Here is a 24,454-nt window from a genome sequence, read left to right as displayed (position 1 = left end):
TTTTGACGTGTGGGGCTTTCGCTATGATGAAGGTAGAGAGGGGAGGAAGACCGGAGATTGGGGGGAAAAGACAGAAATATGGGGCCAATAGAGTAGATAGCCCCAGTTTTCAGTGGGGCATGCCCATGCCCCACCAGAGAAGAAATTTGGGGGTGGAGGAGAGGGAACATAAAACTTCCCCCCCAAGGAAGTGAGAATAATAGGTGAAGAGGGCTAGGGTGCCCTCTTCACCTATTATAGCATTATAGCCAAAGCAGCTTACAGCCATCAAGGCGCGTAAGCTGCTTTGGCTATAATGCCATAGTGCCCTCTTTCCAGGCAGGTGGCGGGGGTTGCTTAATATGAGGAATGTTTTGCTGTCGAGAACTAGGACCCCTAGTGTTTATGGACCAAAGTTTCACTGATGAGGTCTACTGGTGGCTCTTAGGAGACCATCTGCACTCTGCCATGTTGCATTTTTTCCCGGATAGAAACGGGATCTTCTAATAAACAGATAAATAAATAAATAAATTTTCTGTTTATACTGCGGGGCTATCAAACGGTCAGAGGAGTTCACAAGGTAGACAGAATACAAGAAACAGCACCGTATTTAGCAGCCACGGGCTTGAACCCCGGTCACTCAAGGCACGTGTACTTATGCACCCTGGCGCCTGACCACTCGGCTACGGATGCGCCGTGTTATCGGGCCTGTACTGTGTACGAGTGGTTCGAGGAACACATTGAGGATATTACCCATCTTGATTGGTCTCAATCCAATTGAATAAACAGTTGTGGGGTGTTTTGGAACGGAAAGTAAGGCGTATGGACACGCAACCGTCGCCTTTTCCAACACTGCGAAATGCCTTGCAGGCAGTATGGCTGCATATCCATACAGGATGTCTTCAGACATCTAGTAGAGTCATTGCCTAGGTGAATAGCGGCTGTTATCCTTGAAAATGGTGGCCCAACACGATATTAGGTCACACAATTCAATAATCACTGAGTGTATACAGTAAATAATGTTATAAAAATAAGAGAATTAATAACGCCAGTCTATAACATAAAAAAGTGATATTTATTTTTAGTTAAATATTATACAAGGCAAATCTTTAATAAAATATATCAGTTAAGTCTTCAGAAGTTATCTTCCATATTTACAAAAAATGATATCCTTCGTGAACTAATGTGAACAAATGCCACCCCTTTTAAATTTCATGTCCATGGTATCATTTTGTTAAGGCACACGGCTATGGAATAGTTGCTGTTTTAAAAACATATTGCTTAGCTTTCACAAATTTAGCATGTCATGTGAATGCTGGCGAAAAGTATTTGCGCAATTAGCTCTAAACGGAGATAGTCCTCCTCTTCATATTTATTTGTTGTTCTGATACGATCATTTCTTTTAGTTTCATCCAGAAGGTGAACTCATCTTCCGTGTTTTCTATCCATTCAACACACGGTCGTGTTCTCATAAGATACTTCAACTTATTATTAATAGCATCTGTTGGAAAATCACCTAGTTTCACTAGAACGAGGGCATCCCTTTTCTCATGGAAGAGTCGGTGTTGCGCAAGATGCATCTCTAGCAAACACCATTGACTGTTTAAGAAGTATTTCGACAAAACAAGAAGCACCTTGCGACTTGTCCCGATGCACTCAATGATGTTATCGGTTATAGTATTTCCTACTGTGAAATCCCTATCGTGTAAACATAGACGAAGGCCGAAGTCACGCCCTTCGAGACGGGACTGTAACTTATTTTTCACCCATAAAAGATCTTCTGCATTGTACGACACAAAAGCGTCATATTTATATTCATTATATGGTTCTAATCCGTCGTAGTTGCCAACTCTCAATTTGCAGACGAAAATGAAATAACGAATGTACCATCTAAAACGATATATGAGATATGCAAACAAGATAATAGCAGAAGTAGTGCTAATTATTGCAGCAGTTAGAAGAATTACCCATTTAGTAGTAAACAAGTCATCGCTATCCATATAACAGATTGTTAGCATAGGCATGCCTCTAAGTTCTTTTGGGAATTCACAAGTATAATTTAAGCTGTCATCTTGTTTTTTCAACCATTCACCAAACTCTGGTGAGCTGCAAGAAGAACACGTGAAAGGATTATGTTTCAAGTTCACTGACTGCACATTATCAAAGTCTCTCACCATAGAGCTGGATACTGAGCTAATGTTGTTGAAAACTAGACTTAACGACTGCAAGTTGTTTAATTTCGTAAACATCATTCCATCCCAGGTATTAAGGTCATTATCGTCCAAAAGTAAATCTGTGATAGGCAAACCATCAAAAAATTCATTTGTGATAAAATGAATGCCATTAGAACTCAAATCGAGTGTGTGTAGTTTTACGAGAGGAGCGAAAGGTCTGCTCTGTTCAGATATCAGGATTCTGTTTCCTTGAAGGTATAATATTTCTAATTCTTTTAATCCTAAAAAAGTTTCATTGGATAAAACCGTTAAATTATTCACGGACAAATCAAGCAGATTAAGACTTTTCAGACGACTAAATGCAGCTTTAGAGATATTAGTCAAAGAACAATTCTTTAAAAACAAGAATTTTAATGATTGAAAAGCTGGAAGTGATTCTTCTGGAAGAGAAATAAGAGGTGTGTTGCTAATTGTCATGTTTATCGTTGTTGTGCTAAGATCAACAAAAGAGCCTTTACCGCTGGGTATCTGAAATCTTTTTTCTGGAGTGTTTCCTGATAGGTCCAATTCTTTTAATTCTCGAACATTGTAGATAGCTCCTGGTATTTCCTTTAATCTATTGCCACTCAAATTCACTATTTGTAGGTTTGCCTTGTTGAGGGCCCACAGTTCAATTTTTTCTAAAACTCCGTCTGGAAGTTCTAATACTTCGGTGGCATCTGACAGGGGCAGAAAATCTTTTCTAAGAGTCTGAAAATGTAGATTCTTAAAACGCATTTTTAATATTTTTAAATCTTTGAAGAGGGCGAGAATGCCTTCCATATCGGATTCTGTGGTATTTTGAATAGTAATTAGCAATTGCGATATAACTGCTTGCTTCAAATAGTGGTTCCATTGATTCCTTATATTTTGAAGATCGGTGATGAAATTTCCTTTTTCATTTTCCGTTAATAATGAACTGATGCTGTTTATTTCATTTTTAACTGAATCCTTGTAACCGAAATCATCAACTTCTACGTCATAGGGACAGTCCTGGTGAAGCTTATGTGAGCCGCTTCCATTTTTTGCTGGTTTCAGAACACCAGCAAATGGACGTAAATCTTTACCGAACTTCATTGCAAGTTCAAATTCTTCTAATATACGAAATATGGATTCCGATGACTGGGCCGAGTGCAGCGTGATGTAGTAAGATGGATTGTATTTTGTAAACGGTTTAATTTTCTCAATGTGAACTGTCCTGACCTTTAAACAATAGTCTGACGATGTGCTCACATCCTTTTCTTCCGTCGTATATTGCACAGAAATCTTAAACCCATCTAGTTTGTTGTAGGTGGTGCTGTATGGTGATATATAAAATATATCACACAGTATTCTCATATAGCCTTTGACATCGTTCTGGCACGCACACGACTTCAGCTTTAATTTTTCTCCATAGGTAATGTTCTTACAGCGTTTGACAGAATCTGAAAGTTGACCAGGAAACGTTGATTTAGCTGGTGTGAAAAGTAACGATCCACTCAGAAACAAGAATACGATCTGGAAAAAATATGTAAAAAAAAATAGCATTAAAGATTTGTTAATGAATTTAAATTTTTAACACGAAAAGTGTTAAAATATTATTATTATTATTTAACAATTTTTTGTTAAATTTATTTATTATAATACAGTAGACTCTCGATTAACCGGGGACAGATTAATAATATTTTAATATTCTTTTCCAACTTTTTTTTTTTTTATTAGCGTCCGTGTGCGTCCATTATGCTTAAACAGCAAAGTGATGTTCTTTCTATTGAACAAAAACACCACACTTCATCAATAAAAATGAAAAAGTGTCAATTTTAATGAGCGAGGGATAAAAGTGAACTTCATTTTTACTCTTTTTTTTAAAAACCAGTACCGGTATGTAGATATGTCAGATTTTTCCATTGTGCAGTATACTTTTATAAATATGAATATTTATTCATATTTATAAAAGTATTTTGCTGATTATCCAGGGTTTTGATTATCTGGGTAAATTTATTTTCCATTATTCCGGATAATCGGGAGTCCATTCAAAACTCTAATTCAAAAATGGATTTAAATCCATTCAAAAGCAACATTTGTTAAATATGGGTGTATGTTGTCTACGAAATTTTACTGCATTTTTCGTATTCTGCTGTATGCTGGGTTTTGCCGCTTACTGAGTTTTAGTTATTTGACTGTTTTATGAAAAATGTCTCTTCTCATTGCTTTCAGACAGCAATATCCCGAAGGGCAGCTAAGGCCTTGTTTTAATAATGCACGATTTTTAAGTTCAGCAGTTACAAACTTAGTTTGCCTCTATGATGGCATCGCCATCATAGAGGCAAATCCGGTTCACACTAACAGCACGATACTAAGTTACTTTGCAACTTTTGATAAACGGGGTGGACTTATCCCATCCAACTGATTCATTAACTTCGTAACAATAGCATTCCAGCCTCCTCTTCCCCAGGCATAATCACCAGGATTACCATGGAGATTTAAAAAGATTGGTAATCCAGAATTGGTTACAAAACCTGTATTTTTTGTTGAAGAAGCAACGAACATTCTTTTTTGGTATTAACAGCATTTCTCCAAGTGAAGTTTATAACGCTACCTACTGTATACAGTGTTACCCGTAGTAAGTTCTAATCTTCTATTCGTGAAAAATGCTCTGTAAGTTTAGCTTTATTTTTTATGATTTCTGAGTGTTCCGTGTAAATGAACTTTCCTCGTAATTCATTTTAAAGTTCACATTAAAGTACACATTTTAACTACATAATATGTTTTTATCGGTATAATTATACTGGTACAATATGATATGGATGACATTTATTTCCATTAATATATCCATAGAGTTCGTATGGGTCTTTGGCCCAAATGGCACATATTCAGAGTAAAGTTATTTTTTAACATAGAACTTTAAGTACAGTAATGAGTAAAGGATTGCAAACAATGGATAATAACCTCTTAACTCCTGGCTACGAGTTTTACAGTTGGGATGGGAAATACTGTTAAGATTTTCTTCTGCATAGTTTTATGTAACTAAGAAACATGTATAAAGGATTCCCTTGCAGTCAACTTTTATGCTTAGATTTCAAAAATAATTCTCAAAATTTTTAAATCACGCCCTCGGAGACAGCGCATTTGATATAATCATCTCCCCTCCACACACCGGATGGAAAAAACCCTGAGTTTTGAGTTCCATCAATGACTCTAGGGAATTTTATCTGCCTTTTATACAACGTGGCTGAGTTAGTCCGTCTTAGGCAGGGGTAACATCCTCGTGGGTAGTACAGTTGGTAGAATCGCCTTCCTCCCACACCGGGTAGTAAAGACCTGAGTTCGAATCCCGTCAATATGTCTCAGACGAGAGTAGCATAGCTTTTTTTTTATCCCAGAAGAAAACAGCAATTTGACCACAGAACACATAATTTACAGACATATTATACTATATATGCCGCAATAGGGCATAAAAACACTACGACAACAACAACAACAACAACAACAACAACAGCGAGGGCAGCAGCATGGTGTTTTCTTCCAGAAACTGTTTTTCCCTCCCAAGCAAGCAGGCAGATCAACCATAGAACGCATATAATTTGCACACATAATATACACGGCGCAATATGATATGTTGCTGATGCTCCTAAAATCCAACAACATCACGTCACATTTCTACATATACAGGTACAACGTGACACTGCTCTATTACCTGCAAATAATAATATTTACACGTGCTTATAGATAGAAATAATGTTAGGGGAGAGGTTAACATGTTCAACTTTGTCTGTGTGTCTCCCACCTCTTTCAGTAAGGGAGAGACAGTTGTAGTGTGAATACTCGTACTTGTACAGTTATCTGTGTATCTATTACATATCATTTATTTCTTCTCTGTTTTGCTTAGTGTTGTTTTCTCTGTATTGTTGAAATACATATTTAATTAAACTAATGCAAAGGAAGTCTGAAACACCCTGATTTCTGCTACGTGTGGACGGTTTATAACAAAAACTCAGAGGAAGAAATGTACAGTGTTACTAAATTTGCATATTCTTTGTACTACTTTGGTGGGAAAGGTTGGTGATCAGGAAATGACGTAGGTTCCATGTCACAGATGTGGAGCCTACGACCACAAATCTGAGGATGTGGTTAACTGGGAAAAATTAAAAGTGTGCCTTTTGTTGTTCTTATGGTATGGCAAGAACTGTGCACCCACATTGACGATTCCTATTTCTGCATGATAAAATTATCAGTGATGTCCAGATATTTGGTATTGGCATCCAGGGATGCCGATACCAGATTCCACAAAATCATGGTGTTAAGGAAGCAGGGATGAATATAGCGAGGATTCTTGTGTAGACTTTACTGGACTGCCTACCTCAACAGATTTAGACTACCAACCAGAAAATTACAAAGTGCTGCGTTTAATTATGCAAGAAGAGTTGAATGACTTAGTTTGTGATTTAAACTTATCTAAAGAGCAAGCAGAACTCCCTGGTCGGGAGACGTTCCTGGTCCTAGATTTACAGTGGAAGTTACTTTAAGCAGGAACTAAAATTAGAGTATATCGAAAACGTAACAGTGTTTTCAATATATTACGTTATGGAAGACGGAATGTGTTTATGTAAAGGTATTAGTTGTCTTCTGAACGAAATTGGCATTGAACACAAACCCAATCAATGGGTATATTTATTAATGCCTCAAAATTAATTTTAAAGCCGTTTTGTTGCACAATGAAAATGCATTGTCATTAGTTCCTCTATTCCAGGTTTTCTTATGTTTAAAGAAACATGAAAGTATGTCTCCAAGATCTTGAGTGCATTAAGGTACCATAACTTTGCTTGGAATGTCTGTCATGATCTTAAAGTAATTGGTTCACTCACTGGTCTGCACGGAGGTTTCAAAAATACTATTGTTTTCTATGTTTGTGTGACAGTTGCGCAACAGAAAAAACGCTATATCGTTCAGTAGTGGGAAAAGGGTGAGGAATTTTTACCAGAAAGAAGTAATATAAAATATGTTCCACTGGTTGAACAAAAACGGCTCTTCTTTCATCTTTGCATATAAAGCTTGGAATAATGAACCATATAAAACATATATTAATGAAGCATAGACCTTGGAAAAAAATGAATAATTTTTTGAATGCTCTGGATAAAGAATAGCGTGGATTCTGCTACCTAAGGGAAGTGTTTTCCATTTTAACAAATGCAAAACTGAAAGAAGGAATTTTCATTGAACCTCAAATAAAAAACACCTTAAAGATGATGTATTTGAAAGAAAGCTACATGATACTGAATTAGCAGCTTGGTAATCATTTAAAGCAGTTGTGCATGGATTTTTTGGAAGAAGGAAAGAAATTCGGTAATTTACGAATTTCTGGTGCCAGCTTTACTTCAACGTTGTGAAGATATAGGATGCTGGATGTCTTTGAAAATTTATTTTCTTCACTCCCATTTGAGTTTTTTCCATAAAAAGTTGGGAGATATAAGCGATGATCAAGGGGAAACGCTTTCATCAGGATATATCCACGATGGTAAAGTGATACCAAGGTCACTGGGATACTGCTAAGATGGGAAATTACTGCTGGTTTCTTAAGAGAGAAAGTAAAATGGACTATAAGAAAACTATCAGAGTGACAAGCATTGCTAAGGAAATAGAACAGAATATATGTAGTACCTTCCATGCTTAATTTAAATATTTTAAAATGAATCCGACTCATTTTTAAGATAGTATGTATGATTGTATGATATTTTAAGTCGGTAGTTAAGTTACTAACATTTCAGTATATCTTTTAATAGAGACATAATTTTAGTATTTTTGGAAACCTGCAAACTTTTTCTCCGGATGTACAATTTTTTTTTGTCCAGTGTAATGAATTTAAGCTCATTTTTTTTAGGTATTGAGCCCTTACAGGTTCTGTGTGAATTCTGTTGGATGTACGTACAATTTGGTCAGAGTGCCTATTATCAAAATCTGCAATAACCTTCATCAGTGAGAACTTCTTCGGAGGCTCAAAATTCAATTTTGGAGCGAGAAAAAAAAAAAAAAAAAAGAAAAAGATATTTCTATCCTCATGAGATGTTTTTCCAACTTAAAAAGTTTGATTTATTTGCTTTCTTCAAAAAATTCTAAGTGGGTTTCACTCTACTTCATTTTATACAGTAAACCCTCATAAATCTGGCAACCTCGAGGAATAGCTCGTTTAAAATGATTGAGAATTCCAATTTTTTGAAGGTATTGCATAGGGTAATCGTTATTTTTATTACTAGTTGTAATCCCTATAATATAACAGTTATCAACATGTTAAACCAAAATATTATCAGGAAAATATGTTGTGCAAAACGAATAGGTGGAATAGGACCAGGGTACGTTCCCAGGGGGACAAAAAAGTAGATGATATTGTAGAGTAGAGCAGACATCATCTTTTAAGGGTACGAAAGGTGACGTTGTGGTACACGTGGGCATTAATGATATTAAGAGTAGGAGATGTGAGGATTTAATTACAAGTACAGGGCAGTGTTGGGAAAAAGTAGGGAGTTAAGATTAAATTTGAAAGCGTCTCCAATCCTGCCCAGACACGATTGGAGGGAGTACACGTTGAGAGCCTTTCAATCAATTCGGTTCTGGAGACACTGTGCAAAGCTCATGGAGTAGAATTTTTCTCAGTGTGGTCTGTGTTTGTTAACAGGAGAAATTGTTTCTGCAGGGATGGGATACACTTAAATAGAAAGGATTCAAGAATATTCGCTGATGCTATCGATGCAGTGCTAGCTGGATGAGAAAACTGATAGCTAACAAGTGCATGTATACTTGCAGGTACACTAATTCTAAGAGCATAGTAATTAAAGGAGGGAGTATATGATGAGAGCCTTGTCGATCAATTCGGCCCTGGAAAGATTGTGCAAGGCTCAAGGGGTAGAATTTTTTTCAGTCTGGACTGTACTTGTTAACAGGAGAGATTGCTTCTACAGGGATGGGATACACTTAAATAGAAAGGGTGCAAGAATATTTGCTGATGCTATCGAGGCAGTGTTAGGTGGGTCGGAAAACTGATAGCTTGGGGGGAGACAAAGACTAATAGATTGACAGTAGCCACTGGCAGAGGTGAAAGAGATTCTTGCACTGCTTCTATTAGAATGAGCAGAAGCCTGAAAAACAAGATGCATGGTATTTCAGAGACTGCTGGGAGCCATTGCGGTACAAGTAAACACATGGGTTGTGTTAGGGTAGCTAAGAACAAAAACAGGTGCAGGTATACTTGCGTGTACACCAATGCTAGGAGTTTAGTAAATAAATTTGATGAATTTGAGGTATTGCTCAAAACATCGAAGGTAGATATTGTTGGGATATCAGAGACGTGGTGTCACACAGATATAAGGGATGCAGAACTGCAATTTGGGGAGTACAACGTCTACAGAAAGGATAGACAGGATAGGAAGGGGGGAGGGGTTATGCTATTAGTGAAGAAACACATAAAAACCAAGGAAGTGAAGCCAGTCGACATCGCTGGACAGTGCAGTGTGGAGTCAGTTTGGTGTGACATAAACATTGGGAGATCAAAATTGAGAGTAGGAGTGTGCTATAGGCCTAATGACTCTGATGAGTATAATAAGGAACTGTACAGGGAAATAGAGTGGGACAGTAAATCAGAGTGTCTTATAATGGGAGATTTTAATTTCCCAGATATTGACTGGAATTTGGGGGCTGGTTACTCAAACACTAGCAGGGCTTTTGTGGATTTATTGGATGATTGTTTTCTACATCAGCATGTTCGGGAGGCAACTAGAGGGAGTAATACTCTTGATTTGATTATCAGCAGTGATTCTTCATGCATTAAGAATCTGCAGATAAATGAACCACTAGGTGGCAGTGATCACAGTGTGCTGAAGTGGGATTTACTCAAAGAGGTAACTACCATCAGGAGTAAAGGGAAGGGTTATTGCTTCCATAAAGGCGACTACGATGGACTGAGACAGTATTTAAATTCTCTACAGTGGGACCAACTGATGATGTTACCAACAGCAAATTCAAAATGGGAAGCATTCAAAGAACTTATCTTGGAAGCTACTAGGCTTTACATACCAACTAAGAAATATTGTTCAAGGTTTAGGCCAAAATGGATGTCCGATGAACTAATGAGGCATATGGCAGAGAAGAAAAATGCATGGGATACATACAAATTAACACATGACACAGAAGCCTATGATAGATACAAGTTGATATGCAACCAAGTTACAAAGGAGGTTAGGCAGGCGAAGGCAGATTACGAGAAATCCTTGGCAAGGGATGCAAAGAAAAACAGCAAAGAGTTCTTTACTAATGTAAACTCTAGAAGGAAGGGGATGAATCAGATTGGTCCACTTGATATTGATGGGTCAAGTGTTGATGATCCTGCTCAGGTAGCTAACAAACTAAATGAATATTTTGCATCGACATTCACACACGAGGAGTTATTCAGCGAGGGGAATGCCAGAGGTGTATTCAACTCCAGCAGTAAGCTACAGAATCTTGAAATAACTGGGAGTAAAGTGGAGGAGAAACTGTTGAAGATAAACACAAGAAAGGCACCCGGGGTGGATGGGATCTATCCAGTTATATTAAAGGAGGCAGCAAAGGAAGTAAGCAAACCCTTAGCCATAATTATGAGAGCTTCCTTGGACTCAGGGGAGGTACCCATAGACTGGAAATGTGCAAATGTGACCCCAATTCACAAAGGAGGATCAAAGGCTGACACAAGTAATTATAGACCTGTGAGCTTAACTTCTGTTCCAGGAAAATTAATGGAGGCACTGGTTAAAGAAGCACTGCAGGATCATTTAGACAAGACTTCAGTTATAGCTCAGACACAGAATGGTTTTGTTAAGGGGAAGTCTTGCCTGACCAACTTGATTGGATACTATGATGCATTCACAAAAGAACTGGATGCAGGGAATAACTTTCATATTATATACTTGGATCTTAGAAAGGCATTTGATACTGTTGCACATGGAAGACTGCTACACAAATTGGAGCAGTGTGACATTGGAGGCAAATTGCTGCTATGGATAAAGGGGTGGTTGAGGGGGAGAAGACAGAGAGTGGTAATCAATGGACACTGCTCATCGTGGACTGATGTTATTAGTGGAGTCCCTCAGGGCTCAGTGTTGGGTCCATTATTGTTTTCTGTATTTATAAATGATATTGATGATGGTATATCGGGCTTAATGTCCAAGTTTGCAGACGATACAAAGGTTGGCAGGGTTGTCAAGGACACTACTGACACTATGCTGCTGCAACAGGATCTGGAAAGGTTGAGCAGATGGGCTGAGAGGTGGCAAATGAAGTTTAACATTGACAAATGTAAAGTACTACACATGGGAAACAGCAACCCCAGAGCAACGTATCAACTCTGTGGTACTACACTGACAGTGGTAGAGAATGAAAGGGACTTGGGGGTGGTTGTGCAGGCAGATATGAAGTTCTCTGAGCAGTGCAGACGGGCTGCAAGAGTAGCTCATGGAGTATTGTCAATGATATACAGGAATTTTTCCAGCAGGGATAAGGAGGTGATTATTCCATTGTATAAGGCGATGGTCAGGCCACACCTAGAGTACTGTATACAGGTCTGGAGGCCTCATTTCAAGAAGGATGTAGAGCTGCTGGAACGAGTACAGAGAAGAGCAACAAGATTAGTGAATGGAACAAAGGGGTGCTCTTACGAAGAAAGGCTTAAGTTTTGCAAATTACAGTGTCTGGAGACTAGGCACCAGCGAGGTGATCTGATAGAGGTGTATAAAGTCTTGAATGGTTTAAGCATGCTCAATGCTGATGGGATTCTTCCTCTAGCTCAGAAAAATCACCTGAGAGGGCATAAATTCAAATTGAGGAAAGACAGATGTAGGATAGACGTGCGGAAATTTGCCTTTAGCCAGCGGGTGGTTGGTTGGTGGAACAGACTTCCGTCCCTTGTGGTGGAGGTTGATAGCCTAAATAAGTTTAAGGCTCAGCTGGACAGGTATTTTGAACGAACAGAGGGGTGAAGTGGAAGTGGGTTTTTTTTTTTTTTTTTTTTTGGTTGATGCTGCATAAGCTTGCTTTCTTGCATCAAATGCCTCTACTAATGCTAATGCTAATGCTAATGTTAAATGTGATGAATTTGAAGTAATAATTAAGTCATCAAATGCAGACATTATTGGGATATCAGAAACGTGACGTCACTCAGACCGAAAGGATGCAGGATTTGAATATGGGGAGTCGAATTTGGGCAGAAGGGAAAGCAGGACAGAAGGGGGTGGTGGGTGGAGTCATGCTCTTAGTTAAGAAACATATTAAGTATAAGGTAGTACATTCAGTGGACATGTGTGGCCAGTGCAATGTTGAGCCAGTTTGGTGAGATATAAGCACTGGAAAAACAAAAATGAGAGCAGGAGTGTGCTTTAGTTAAGTTTATGGAGCATCAGCGACTAAGGTCATAATAAAAATTTATATTACTACACTGCCATATTATTTATATTTTACTCAATCGATTCTTATGCAGTGTCAAACAAACAAATAGTAACTCGAACGTTTCAACCTAATTTTTGTTATTTGAAATTTTTATGAATGAAAAGCTCAGGGCACTACGAAATTCATATTCTGGTTGAGGGTTGAGGGGAGCTTACTGACCGAAGAAAATTTCGATTTCCGCAGAAAAAACAAAACAAAACAAAAAATATATATAGTAACTAATAATACTATAATAGAGACTAATGGCAGATTTAAAAAAAAAAAGGTTTTATTACTTACTCCAAACCATAATTAATATTTTATAGGATATTGAAGAGAACGCGTAATAGTTTTACAACATCTGGGCAATGGAGCACACGAAGTTCTTTTAATTTTTACCATACTATAATTATTATCGCTTCTATCAACTCACGTTTTGTATGATTTTTTTCCCCATAATTACGAAGCCAAGATGATATTTTAACATTTTTGGACGACAAAAAACTTCATAACCCAAAAAATACGACAAAAAAATTCATAGCTTGGTGACACGAGATAGAGTAAACTAGAAAAATAAATTCTTCCTTGTTGAACAACTATCGTTGAGAGGATCATATGAGAAGGGACAAGGTATTCATGTATTGATTGCGGCCTCCAGGGTTACCCCTATATACCGCTGTAGTATCTGTAGGTTATTTATAGCCAGCAAGTGTGTGTATGTAAGTATATATGTGTGTTGTGATGGTTGTTGTTTGCTGGCCCTGGAGTCTTAGCAGCTGGGAGGCAGGGAGCAAGCTACCTGCGTCACGACTCCCGTCCCTAGCCACGTGGAGGCGCTCCAGGAACTATCTAAATTACACTAAGTGGGATTCCAACAGGTGGAATCCCGGTTATAATCAATAAGGAATAGGGAGGAGAAAGTAGGAGAAAAGAAAGTAGAAGAAGAAAAGAGAGCAAAACACTCTCTCAGGAAAAAGAAGAAACAGGAAAGAGGAAAACACTAGTTGGAAAATCTAACAAGCGAGAGAGCTTGAAGAGGTAAAATTTTGAAGCCCGGAGGCTTGTAATATTGAAAGAAAGATTCTCCTAGCCGGGAAGGAAGCCCAACCTGCACCGACAAGGGGAAAAAGAAAAGTCTCAAGGAAAGAACATAGGTAATGTACAAGTGGCTATTAGATAGCCACTTAAAAGAATAAATTAAGATAAATAATAAATACTTATGTCACCGATATGAAACATAGCAGTAAACATATTAACAAATTACACTGCATAAGCAGAGAGTAAAATATACAATATTTACAAAATAAGTAATTAAAATCTTAGCTGAAAAACCAGTCAACCAAGAAATTAACAGACATAGTCAACCAGAAGAAATGCAGAAACATATATGCAAAACACAAAGAGACAAACAGAACTCACCCAAGGCAAAGATATGCCAAAGGCAAAATCAATAAATTCTGTACAAATAAATTAGTTAACCAAATCAAAAGCAATTCTAAATTTAAATCTAAGTGTAACAAATCAAAATCAAAATAATAAGTTAAATATTAAACAATAATTAATGAATATGCAGAGAAAATGTCTCTGCACAAGTAATCTAATCTATATACATATGTACATAACCAGCAAGTGCAAAGCTGCTACCACAAGCTGCGAAAAACAAAACTTGTTTCTAATAACAAGACAGGTAGTATTAACAATAATGCATAGATAAGCATTAAAAAAAAAAAAAACCTCAACTTGCAGGGCTGAACAAAAGCTAAAACTATACATTTCCACTGCAACTGGCAGTAGAAAAGAAAATACTGTAATAGCAAGACTGGAGGAGGAGAACAACGCCTCCAACCAGTCAGCCAACAAAGCAATTGGATCTGAGAGGGCTGGGAGAGGTCCATCCCATCCCTCAGAACCAAAACCCATTTACAACTAAAAATGCTAGACCAAGAACTATACGGTACTAGCAAAAACCCCAACTAATTGCAGCTGCAATCAGGCAGGAAAGAAAAATACAACAAATAATCAGTCCCGCAAGAAAACAAAATTAAATCAAAACACAAGCAGCAAGAGAAGCAGCCAGCAGTAAAACAGTCTAGAGAGGAAAACCATATCACTCAACCAGAACAGCCAACTGAAGGTTGGATCTGAGGGAGCAGGGAGAGGTCCATCCCACTCCTCAGAGCCAAACAGACAACGCAAGAAGAGAAAAACTGTCTCTTCAACATAATAATGAGCTAACTACACAAGTAATGTACAATATAAACATTTAAGATTAACAACTGCTGATTCAAAAACACAATAAAATCAGTTACTCTAAATTCTGAGAGCAAACAGCAAATCAAACAAAAGCACCATGATATTAACGAGATTAATTACAGTATTTACAAAATACATACAATTCACAGAAAATCATTTCAGGCAGCCCGGACAGAGTTCGAAGTGGGAGAGGGGAGGTCCATCTCTCTCACTCGACCAGGCGAAACCTGAAACAAGTCTCCAGGAAAAGACGCAAAAACTCTGCGTCCAAAACACAAGGCAATTTAGGCAAGAAAAAAACTCCTCTCAAAAAAAAAAAAAAAAAAAAAAATGAATACAGTAATACATATAAATATTAAGAACAAATAGGTATAGGTATGTTGAGGGTCTGACGGCTCCGGGGATTTCTCCCATCTCCGCGTATGTTCTATGTATCGAGTGACAGTACCCTGTCGATGCCAGAGGTTTAAAAATAATGTATGGGTCATGTGGTATGTAGTTTGTTGTGCCCCTTGTTCATTCGGCCTGTTGGCCGCCGGGCCCCCAGTGGGACCCGGCGTTACCATACCTAGCGACGGGGACGCCGGCCGGGTGTACCAAGAGACTAATTATACTCTGGCAGGTCCTGCCACTTTCTTTCCTGGGATTTCGGTGACTAGGACCTAAAATAAAGGTTGGAGTTATCGCTGTTGATTTAAGTAAAATTGCATTTAGAAAGCGCTGCGTGGGGTTTTACGCTGAAAGAACTATTTCTAGAGAGCCTAAAAGGTCGGGCAAAATTTGATGTGATTTAAATTTGGACATGTGGGGCAGTCGCTGTACAAGAGAAAGTAATGGAAGGGAGGGTGTAGACGGGGGGATGAAATAGGAAGAAGAGGGGGTCGGATAGGAAGGTGATCCCCCATTTTAAGTGGGGCATGCCCATGCCCCACGACATGGGGAGACGAGGAGAGAAAAAAATAAAAAAATAAAAAAAACTAATAATAATAAAAAAATAAAAAAATAAGAACAAATAACGAAATCAAGGGTTATTCCTTGATAAAGCCGCTCTTCTCCGGAAGACACTATTAGCAAAAGAAGAGAAGGCAGAAAGAGAGTCCGCCGACCCAACCAGGCGCCAAAAATCATCTAAATTATATACATTTGTACAGATAGACAATTGTTGTCTTAAATCCATATATAAATTACAGTGTAGGACAATATGTTCAACCGTCTCCTCAGAGCCACAAGAGCAGAGAGGAGAGGGGACAAGTCCAAATCTATACAAACGAGAATTAATTCAATGTCACGTGATTAAGAAAGTGGGAAATAACCCAAGTTGAAGCCAGTTAAAATTTTTTTCTTTAATAAAAACACGAGGAAAGAAAGAGTATGTGACTCTGCCGAGAGAGGAATCATCCTAAGAGTGTTGCCACTCGTCCAAAGCAAGATTGGAAAGCCTGGCCACATCAGCATTTGTAGAGTTCTCATAATTATTAGCAAAATCTCCCACCGAGGCAGGAGAGAGAGATTTCCTATGGTAAGACAAGAAATGCAATATAATTTCCAGGTAGATAGGGAGACGACCTTTAATAACAAGCAGGGTATCAGTAGAAACAGTTCTACCTGCCCTGCAAGTATACAGAAGGAAGGACCGCTGCGCCTTCAGAAGGTATTTTTGGACCAGTGAATTTAGAATTCTGAAGCCCCAAGCGCCGGCACCATAGCAGACGATGGGGATGAAGAAACACTTGTAGTAAAGACCAAGAGAAGATGACTTAAGATTCTGAGGGAACGGGCAAGACGCAACAGCCAGCCGGTCAGAGAACGGACTTTCTGCCGAAGGTACTTACAATGGGGAATGAAAGATAAACGATCATCAATCACCACCCCAAGGTATTTATATTCACTTTCCAATTTAACAGCCTGGTCAAGAATTTTAACCACAGGGGGACGATTACGATTCAGTAGGCCTTTCAGAAGAACCTGTTTAGTTTTAGGGACTGAAATGGAGAGTTTATGGAGGGAGCACCACATGTGAAGATCATCCAAGATGCGGTTTGCTTTAATTTCCAATTCAAGACGAGAATTCCCAGGGACAAGCAAGGCAAGATCGTCGGCGTAGGCAATGTTGACAATATCATCATGAGGGGAAGTTAGCCATCCATCAAGGACCACGTTCCAGCAACCGGGCCAAGAACGGATCCATGAGGATCATATGAGAAGAAAGAATGCCTTTGTATATTATGCCATTAACAGTGTTGTCAGAGAAATTCAATCAGTCTTCCCACACCATTACACCCATGGGAAGCTTCACAGTCTTGCACATGCATGACTGTGAAGTGAAACATGCAGAAGTTCACTATAACTGTTAAAAAATGTACAGTAAAAAATGCAACTCAAATTATTTTTTGTTTCATCACTAAATAAAACTTTCTGCCTCTCTTCTGATCACTGCTGATGCTGTTTAGCACACGTAATGCATGCTTGCCGGTGTTGTTTAGTGAACATTGATTTTATTTAAACGACATGATTTCAGAGACCCTTTCTTTCAGCCTTCTCCTTAAAGTTCTACCAATTGTTTGCTTCGAGTTATTTCTTTCACACTGTTTGGCAAGCGAATTTAGAACGAGCAAATCTTTCTTAAGTGCAAATACGGCAAAAAAAGTGATTATTTGCTCTTGCAGTTAACATACGTTTTCTTCCTTATTTGCCTACTCTTCCAGTCGAGCTTCTCCCAGTTCCGCCAATTTCATTAATTGCTGTCCAACTGTTGTTTTGTGTACACCAATAATTTAAGCGAATTCAGTGTGTCTGTTTTTCTGTATTCCTTCAGAGCCTTAATTTTAGCAGCCTTCCTAGGAGTAATATAAATTTCTCTTCATCATTTCTCTTCACCACGTTCGAATTCTTAAATCACCTAGAACAGCAAAATTACAGGATCGCTGCTGCAAACGGAACCTCTCCCTTCGATGGCTCCCCATACACTTCGAATGCGTGCAATTCACCTTGGACTACCACGTGAGTAGAAAATTTAATTGTGGAATGTGAACTGTCCCACCTTGTCTCCTATGAGTGTCCTAAATACTTAAAACAAATTCCAGGCAGTTAACAGCAAGAGTTGTTAACAAAAAAAATTCTAGTATATATTACGAATACACAATAATATATCTATTTATTTAAAAAACAAAGAGGCTAAAACGAGCGAATTTCTATTAATTTGTCTGGGGTATTACATTTGTATAAGCTTCGTCTTTTGTTTCCAAATCTTCACTGAATGTTTAAAACTACATAAATTGTTAAGTTGCATGACAAATGAAACAATTCTACAGTTAATGTTCTCTTAATACACTGTGCACATTCACAACTCTCTGCTCTCATTGTCGGACTTCGTACATTCTTTCAAACTGAATACCACCGATATTTATTCAGCTCAGATAAGCAACTTTTGAAATCTATAATAGCATTAGGAAAGCCGTTGAAAGAGCAAATATTTTTAGGTTGTATTCATTTAGAACGACAGCAATTTAGTTTATGACGTGTCCATGTTTGGATGTGCGTGCGTCTTATCTGTAAATTTCATATGTTCTAAGGTTGCTTTATCAGCTCAGAAACGTTATCAGCTTTGTGGAGAAAACGCTTCAAATCATGTTCGCTAAAATTTGTACTTGTTCAAATCATGAACAAGTACAAATCATGCTCGCTATACCAGTTTTTGACAATTACTTTCATAGTTAAAAAACTATGCTAAATTCATTATCACTAGATGTTCATTGATGGGGTGCTATGCCTCCCACTATTGTGGTGACAATAATCACCAAACAGCAGTTAGAGGGTGGTGTTAAGCAATGAGGTGTCAGTATATTGTGTCTGTAATTGCATGTATTCTCTGTTTGCTGGTTGAAAAACCCGAGTTTCCGGTAAAACCATGCAACCTTCGCCTGAAGCCAAAAGAAAAAAAGAGAAAGAGAAAAAAAAAAAAGCAAAAAGAAAAAAAGAGAAAGAGAAAAAAAAATCCATAAAAAATCTTTGCGTTATTGACGACAATTCAGTTCAATCCTTCCCACCTGGTGTAGGAGGATGGTGGTTATTGCGGGCTAATTAAATGGATGGTAATTTATATTCATTGTGTTACCGCAAGGGCGAGAGGGGCAATGGCGACGTATTATACAGAGGGTACACTTTATTATATAACTTTTTGTGAGCATTACTGTTTATTTGTAGTACAAGATTTAGGTAAGGTGGATATTATCATTCTTCTCTTTCTTGGTGATTTCTTTCTATTTCTGATTCTCTCTCTCTCTCTCTCTCTCTCTCTCTCTCTCTCTCTCTCTCTCTCTCTCTCTCTCTCTCTCTCTCTCTCTTTCTCTAGATAACTCAGAAATTTTTCTTGGCTGGTGCAGCATAAGCCCCAGGCTTCCTTGCACTATATGGCTAATAATAATAAGTAGGGAGAGAGAGAGGGACAGTTGTCCCTGGGAGTAGCTTAATGGGGTCACAAAATTACCTTGTGGCATCATTTTTTCCTGGAAAACAATGGAAGGATCATAGAAATTAACCCTTGTCCCCCGGATGCTCTGACTCCTGGCAATATTACCGGACATAATGTATGTAATCGGATTGGTTCGGGGAACTCAGTCTCTGGGTATCTATAACCTCTTCTACACTTCTACTTCACTCTGTCTCTACTCGAGACTCTTTATGTACCTCCTTGCATCATTGTTCCCCGAACCAATCCCGCCAGGTTCTCCTCACCTCCCCTTACTTCTGTCTCCCCCTTCTCTCTCTCTCTCTCTCTCTCTCTCTCTCTCTCTCTCTCGTGAAAGAAGTGCTCAGGACTCTGTGAGATGGGCCGCCTGGACCAGACCCATGCCACTCTGTGCACTCTGACCCCGGCTTGACACGCCCTGATTCATACGCCTGTCTCTCTTTACCTCGCCTAATGTATGGACCTAATGTATGTAATCGGATAGTACTATATAATTCCAACAAATTCAATAATTTTACATTAAAATTATAAGAAGTTAAATTAAATTGAACAAGTTAAATACATATTTCGATATATATATATATTTTAAGTTATAACTTTGTTTTGTAGAACAAGCTGTTGGTTGGGTTGTTGCTTATTTGCACTTGTTTTCAGTATAAAGCAAACTTGCTTTTAAGCACAGAATGAACTGAACTAGAAGGAACGGGTTTTCCGGAAAGGGAGAGGGGGGGGGGGTGCGATGCTTGCTACCTTCGCCTAAATAATAAAATTTGCAGACGATATTAAGACTAGGAAAGTCGTTAATGATCGATGCCAAACAGCGCTCCTTCAGGATGATTTGAACGGGCTTCAAGAATGGTCAGAAAAGTGGCAGTTATGTTTTAATGAAGAAAAAGTGCAAGGTTTCACATTTGGGGAATAGCAACCACAAAATAACTTATACGTTTGGTGGGGCTGAATTAGAAACATATCAGAGATTATGATAGGAAGTATCGTAACTCCCAGATCCGTTGGAAACCGATGGCCCTAATCTGAAAAAACACCTTAATATGTTTTTTCAGATGAGGTCTCTACCGGTGACCTCATCTGAAAAAAAGACATTGAACTTCTTGAAAGGGTCCAAAGACGGGTAACTCGCATGGTGAGATCGGCAAAAGGGTGACCGTACGAGGAAAAACTTCGTTGTGGGCTACAGAGCTTTATAACCGGGCACCTTGGAGCGGACGTGATTGAAGTTTATAAGGGTCTGAGAGGGATTGAGAGTGTCTGAGGTTTATAAGGGTCTGAGAGGGATTAGTAAACTGAATGAATATCAGTGAAATTTTCTGTTATGAATAATTCTAGAACTAAGAATCATAAATTTAAATTACAAAGGAAGAAGTTTAGACTAGATTGTAGGAAGTTTTCTTTTAGCCAGCGAGTTGTTGATTACTCAGACAAGTTGCTTGCGCAGGTAGTTGAGGCTAGCAGTTTGAAGAAATTGAGTGGTCAACTGGATAGTTACCTACATGAGGCGGGAAGCGCATAATTTGTAATTTTCTCATCTACTTTTTACTGTTTTTGCAGGTGCAGCAAAAGCCTGTGGCTTCTTTACACCATATAACCAATACACTACTAATACTAAAGACTGCAATGCTTATTAATACTGTAATTGAAAATTATTCAAATATATTGTGTTTTCGCCATAAAAACAAAACCCATTAGGTTTTTGTCACTATATCTTTTGGGTAAATAACAGTCCCACACATTATTAATTTTTCTGAATAAACATTAATCTTCTTGAAAACTGCTGATACTGAAATACTTTTTGAGAGTGTATAGTGCAGTGGTCCGTCAACTTCGATTGCTGGTAAATATGTGGTGTCTGCCAAAATTTGATTAATTCGAAAATTAGAATAAAAGTAAATACCCGAATTTAGACGTTGAAAGAAATTTCATTTATTAATTACATCGCATTGCAATATTTTGCAATGATGAACTGATATTTGCAGTGATGTCTGATATCATATTGCTGAGTTTGATTGGTGGTTAATACTTCGCTGACTTTCAGTCGAACATGTCGCAGTTTTCTGATGACTTGTTTCGGAAAAGACCGATACAAACTTCATATACGAAAACATTTATTCCCACGAATATCTTGAACCAAATAAATTTTGGTAGATATTTAGATTCATCTATCTATACATTCATATACCGAACTTGATTATTCCATTTTTGGACTTTCCCTTGCAAGAAACTGAAAATTCAGTTGAACTTTTTCTTTTGTTCTAATCGGTAGCCCTCTCGTCAGCTACTGTATGTCTTTGTGTTCGTAAAGATGGATGCAGTCATAACTCCCTCTCATCAGCTGATAGGGAGTTTGAGTAATCACGTTTTCCGTATAGAGAAGCTCATTGTGAGAACTTTAAAAATTTTCTCCTGTATACTGTTTTCGATATTTTTTCGTATCGTATTATTTTTTAAGAAAATTTATTCCAAGTTACTTATTTTGTTTAATTAGCAGTTCTGCCAAATCGGTCATCCGCTAATCATGGAGTGCCGACTACTGGTGTAATGTATTAATCTGTATAATCAATGTAAAAAAAATATAAAATTTCTTACTATGAATGCAGTCATTTCCTCTCAGTCCAGAAATGTAGTTCCAATTTCCACTTGTTCAGAACTGATGATATCAGGAGCATATCTCATGAAACTCTAGAGAAAGAAAATTTAAATTTTTCGTTGATTAAAGTTTTGTTTATAATTAGCTTCATTTTTATTTAAATGAATTGAATGAGAATGTAATCGGAGGAAATGTGGAGAAGTTGTCACAGATTTGCGTTAAATTCCTTTAAAATAAAAAGAAAACATCATTATATTTAGAATTAACTTTTCCAATAAAATTATATAGAATAAAATTACCAAATAAAGCACTAAATTAGAAAAATTTAAAATTCACGTTATCAGCGCATCCTGTTTCTGCTACATATGTTTGTGTTTCCTGCACCACACAGGAAGGAAACGAGACAAGTAGCATGAAAAAACTTAAAACTTCATTATTCATTATAAGTTTACTATTTTGTATTGTATTATAAGTATGTTATAAAATTAGTCTCAATACTATGTATGTAAGATAAGCTTCATAGATAATTCAAACACTAGAAGAATGATAAGTTAAGAAAAGTCATGCAATTAAATGTAGACTTTAGAACTATTACTTTGGTTTCACATTCGGCAAGAGATAATTTTAAAATTGTTAAACAGAAGAATGATAGAAAGGATAGAGGGAAAACTCTACCCTTCCTGCCATTGTAAGAATTGCAGAACTTCCTGTCATTGTAAGAATTGCAGAAATTGACTAAAAATTAATTGCAGAAATTTAGACTAAAGGAAGGTTGTGATAGGTTTGTAGTGAGAAACACTCAGAAGACAAAGGCGATGAGAATTGAAAGAAAAAGGCGTGAGTTAAATATTGGAATGGGAGGAGAGAAAGAGACTAGAACAGGTGAGCTACTATAGGAATGTAGGTAGTCTAGTTGTCGAAGAAGCGAAGAGCAGCAGAGAAATAAAGATAAGAATAACATTGGGTAAAAAAAGCTTTTGAGAAGTGAAAATGGTCAAGTGCAAGGGTAGGGTGACCTTAGTTCAAGCACACCTGATTACTAAATCCAACGATGTTCTTGTATTCTGTATATTTTGTGAACTCCTCTGACCTCCTCTCGTTCCGCAGTATGTTCTTGTATTCTTTTTATCTTGTGAACTCTTCTCATTTTGCAGTATAAACTGAAAATTTATTTATTTATTAAGAATATTCTGTGGGGGGGGGTTAGGAATTGGTTTAAAGTAAAGATTGGCACGATATTCGCTATGAAGTGTGCCACTTTATGAAGCGGAGGCATCGACATTGAGAAAGATGGAAGGTATTAGAAGACTGGAAAGTTCTGAGATGTGGGTACAGAGGAGGAGGAGGAGGAAAGCATAGGATGATGTTGTTGTAGTAGAATTTTTATGAGCACAGCGACTAAGGCCATATTGCTCTGTAAATTGCATGTGTTCCGAGGTCGATTTTCTGTTTGGAGGACGAAAAACTAGAGTTTCCGGAAGAAAAAACCATGCTATCCTCTCCTGAGATCGACTAACTCAGCCATATTGCTTAAAACGTTATTGCTATTAAAAATGGCATAATTAAATGCGGACGTTTGTAGATATTTATAGTGATCTATGTGCTTTCCGCTAATTATATGATACTATCCACATCTGGAACATATTCTTCATGTAGCTAAGAAATAGTTTTAGAATCGAAATTTTTTTAAAAAATGCAGAAACATTTTTGTACTATCAGACGGTGTAAATTTTTCAAAATACCACATTGACTCTTATTTTTTCTTTTGCGTAAGAATAAATAATCAATAATTTATATTTTATCTCTTACGTAAAAATCAGTAAATGTAACACATGGCGTGTGTAATAATCTAAAAACAAAAATAGTTTCAGGTCTAATTGTGCCGCGTTGTGTAGATGGCACTTCGCTTCGAGAAGTTAACCGTGAAGATTGAAAGCCACGCCTCCTCGCCTTGACTTAAAGTGTAGATAAGAGTTTTGCTTATTGATGAACCCATCTGCACACTTCTGCTTTTAAAAATATATATAATCTAGTTTTTGAGTATCAACAAAATACATATTGTACTTACTTAGTAGTCCTTTAAGATCGTGATCAGTTGACAATCATAGCGCACTCTCGAATTCCAAAATTTCGAACGGCATAAAAGTTAAACTCCAGTTGTACTGTTAACTTACCAGGAACGTTTTTATTTTTGTTACACGAACTTCAATACGGCTATGATATAATTAACCTCTCACTGTAAGGTTATAATATAATTGGTTTTATTCTATAAACTGAATCACTTGACAGTTTTTGATAATAGTTAGCACTGCCAGCAAATATACGCGATCAGCCGTTGACACAGACGCCATGAATACATCCTGTGACTGACGTAAGAGAGAACAACAAGCCAATCGCTCAATGTGAAACACGGAACTGAAGTTTCGAAATTTTTATCACGGGATTTAATACGACGAATATGCAGGCCGATGAAACTTTGTCCATTGTATTTTGTCACGAAAGTGCGTGCACAGA

The 24,454-nt window shown here is 37.6% G+C and overlaps 1 protein-coding gene across 1 annotated transcript; it reads right to left on the bottom strand.

Moving 5' to 3' along the window:
• Window positions 1-1,160: 1,160 nt before the first annotated feature.
• LOC150078437 (uncharacterized) lies at window positions 1,161-24,296 on the bottom strand. Its single transcript, XM_090384683.1, has 3 exons — window positions 24,009-24,296; window positions 21,940-22,032; window positions 1,161-3,689 (listed from the first exon to the last, which is right to left on the bottom strand). Exons 2-3 carry the CDS (start codon window positions 21,952-21,954, stop codon window positions 1,323-1,325), a joined length of 2,382 nt encoding a protein of 793 aa, XP_090240809.1. The 5' UTR covers window positions 21,955-22,032; window positions 24,009-24,296; the 3' UTR covers window positions 1,161-1,322.
• Window positions 24,297-24,454: the final 158 nt, after the last annotated feature.

This window comes from Mastigoproctus giganteus, chromosome 11 (genome assembly GCF_048544385.1).
Source record: "Mastigoproctus giganteus isolate SK-2022 chromosome 11, ASM4854438v1, whole genome shotgun sequence".
In the NCBI taxonomy this organism is placed as follows: Eukaryota; Metazoa; Arthropoda; class Arachnida; order Uropygi; family Thelyphonidae; genus Mastigoproctus; species Mastigoproctus giganteus.
Note: the sequence above shows the minus strand (reverse complement) of the source record. Positions and strands in the feature narration are given on the sequence as shown.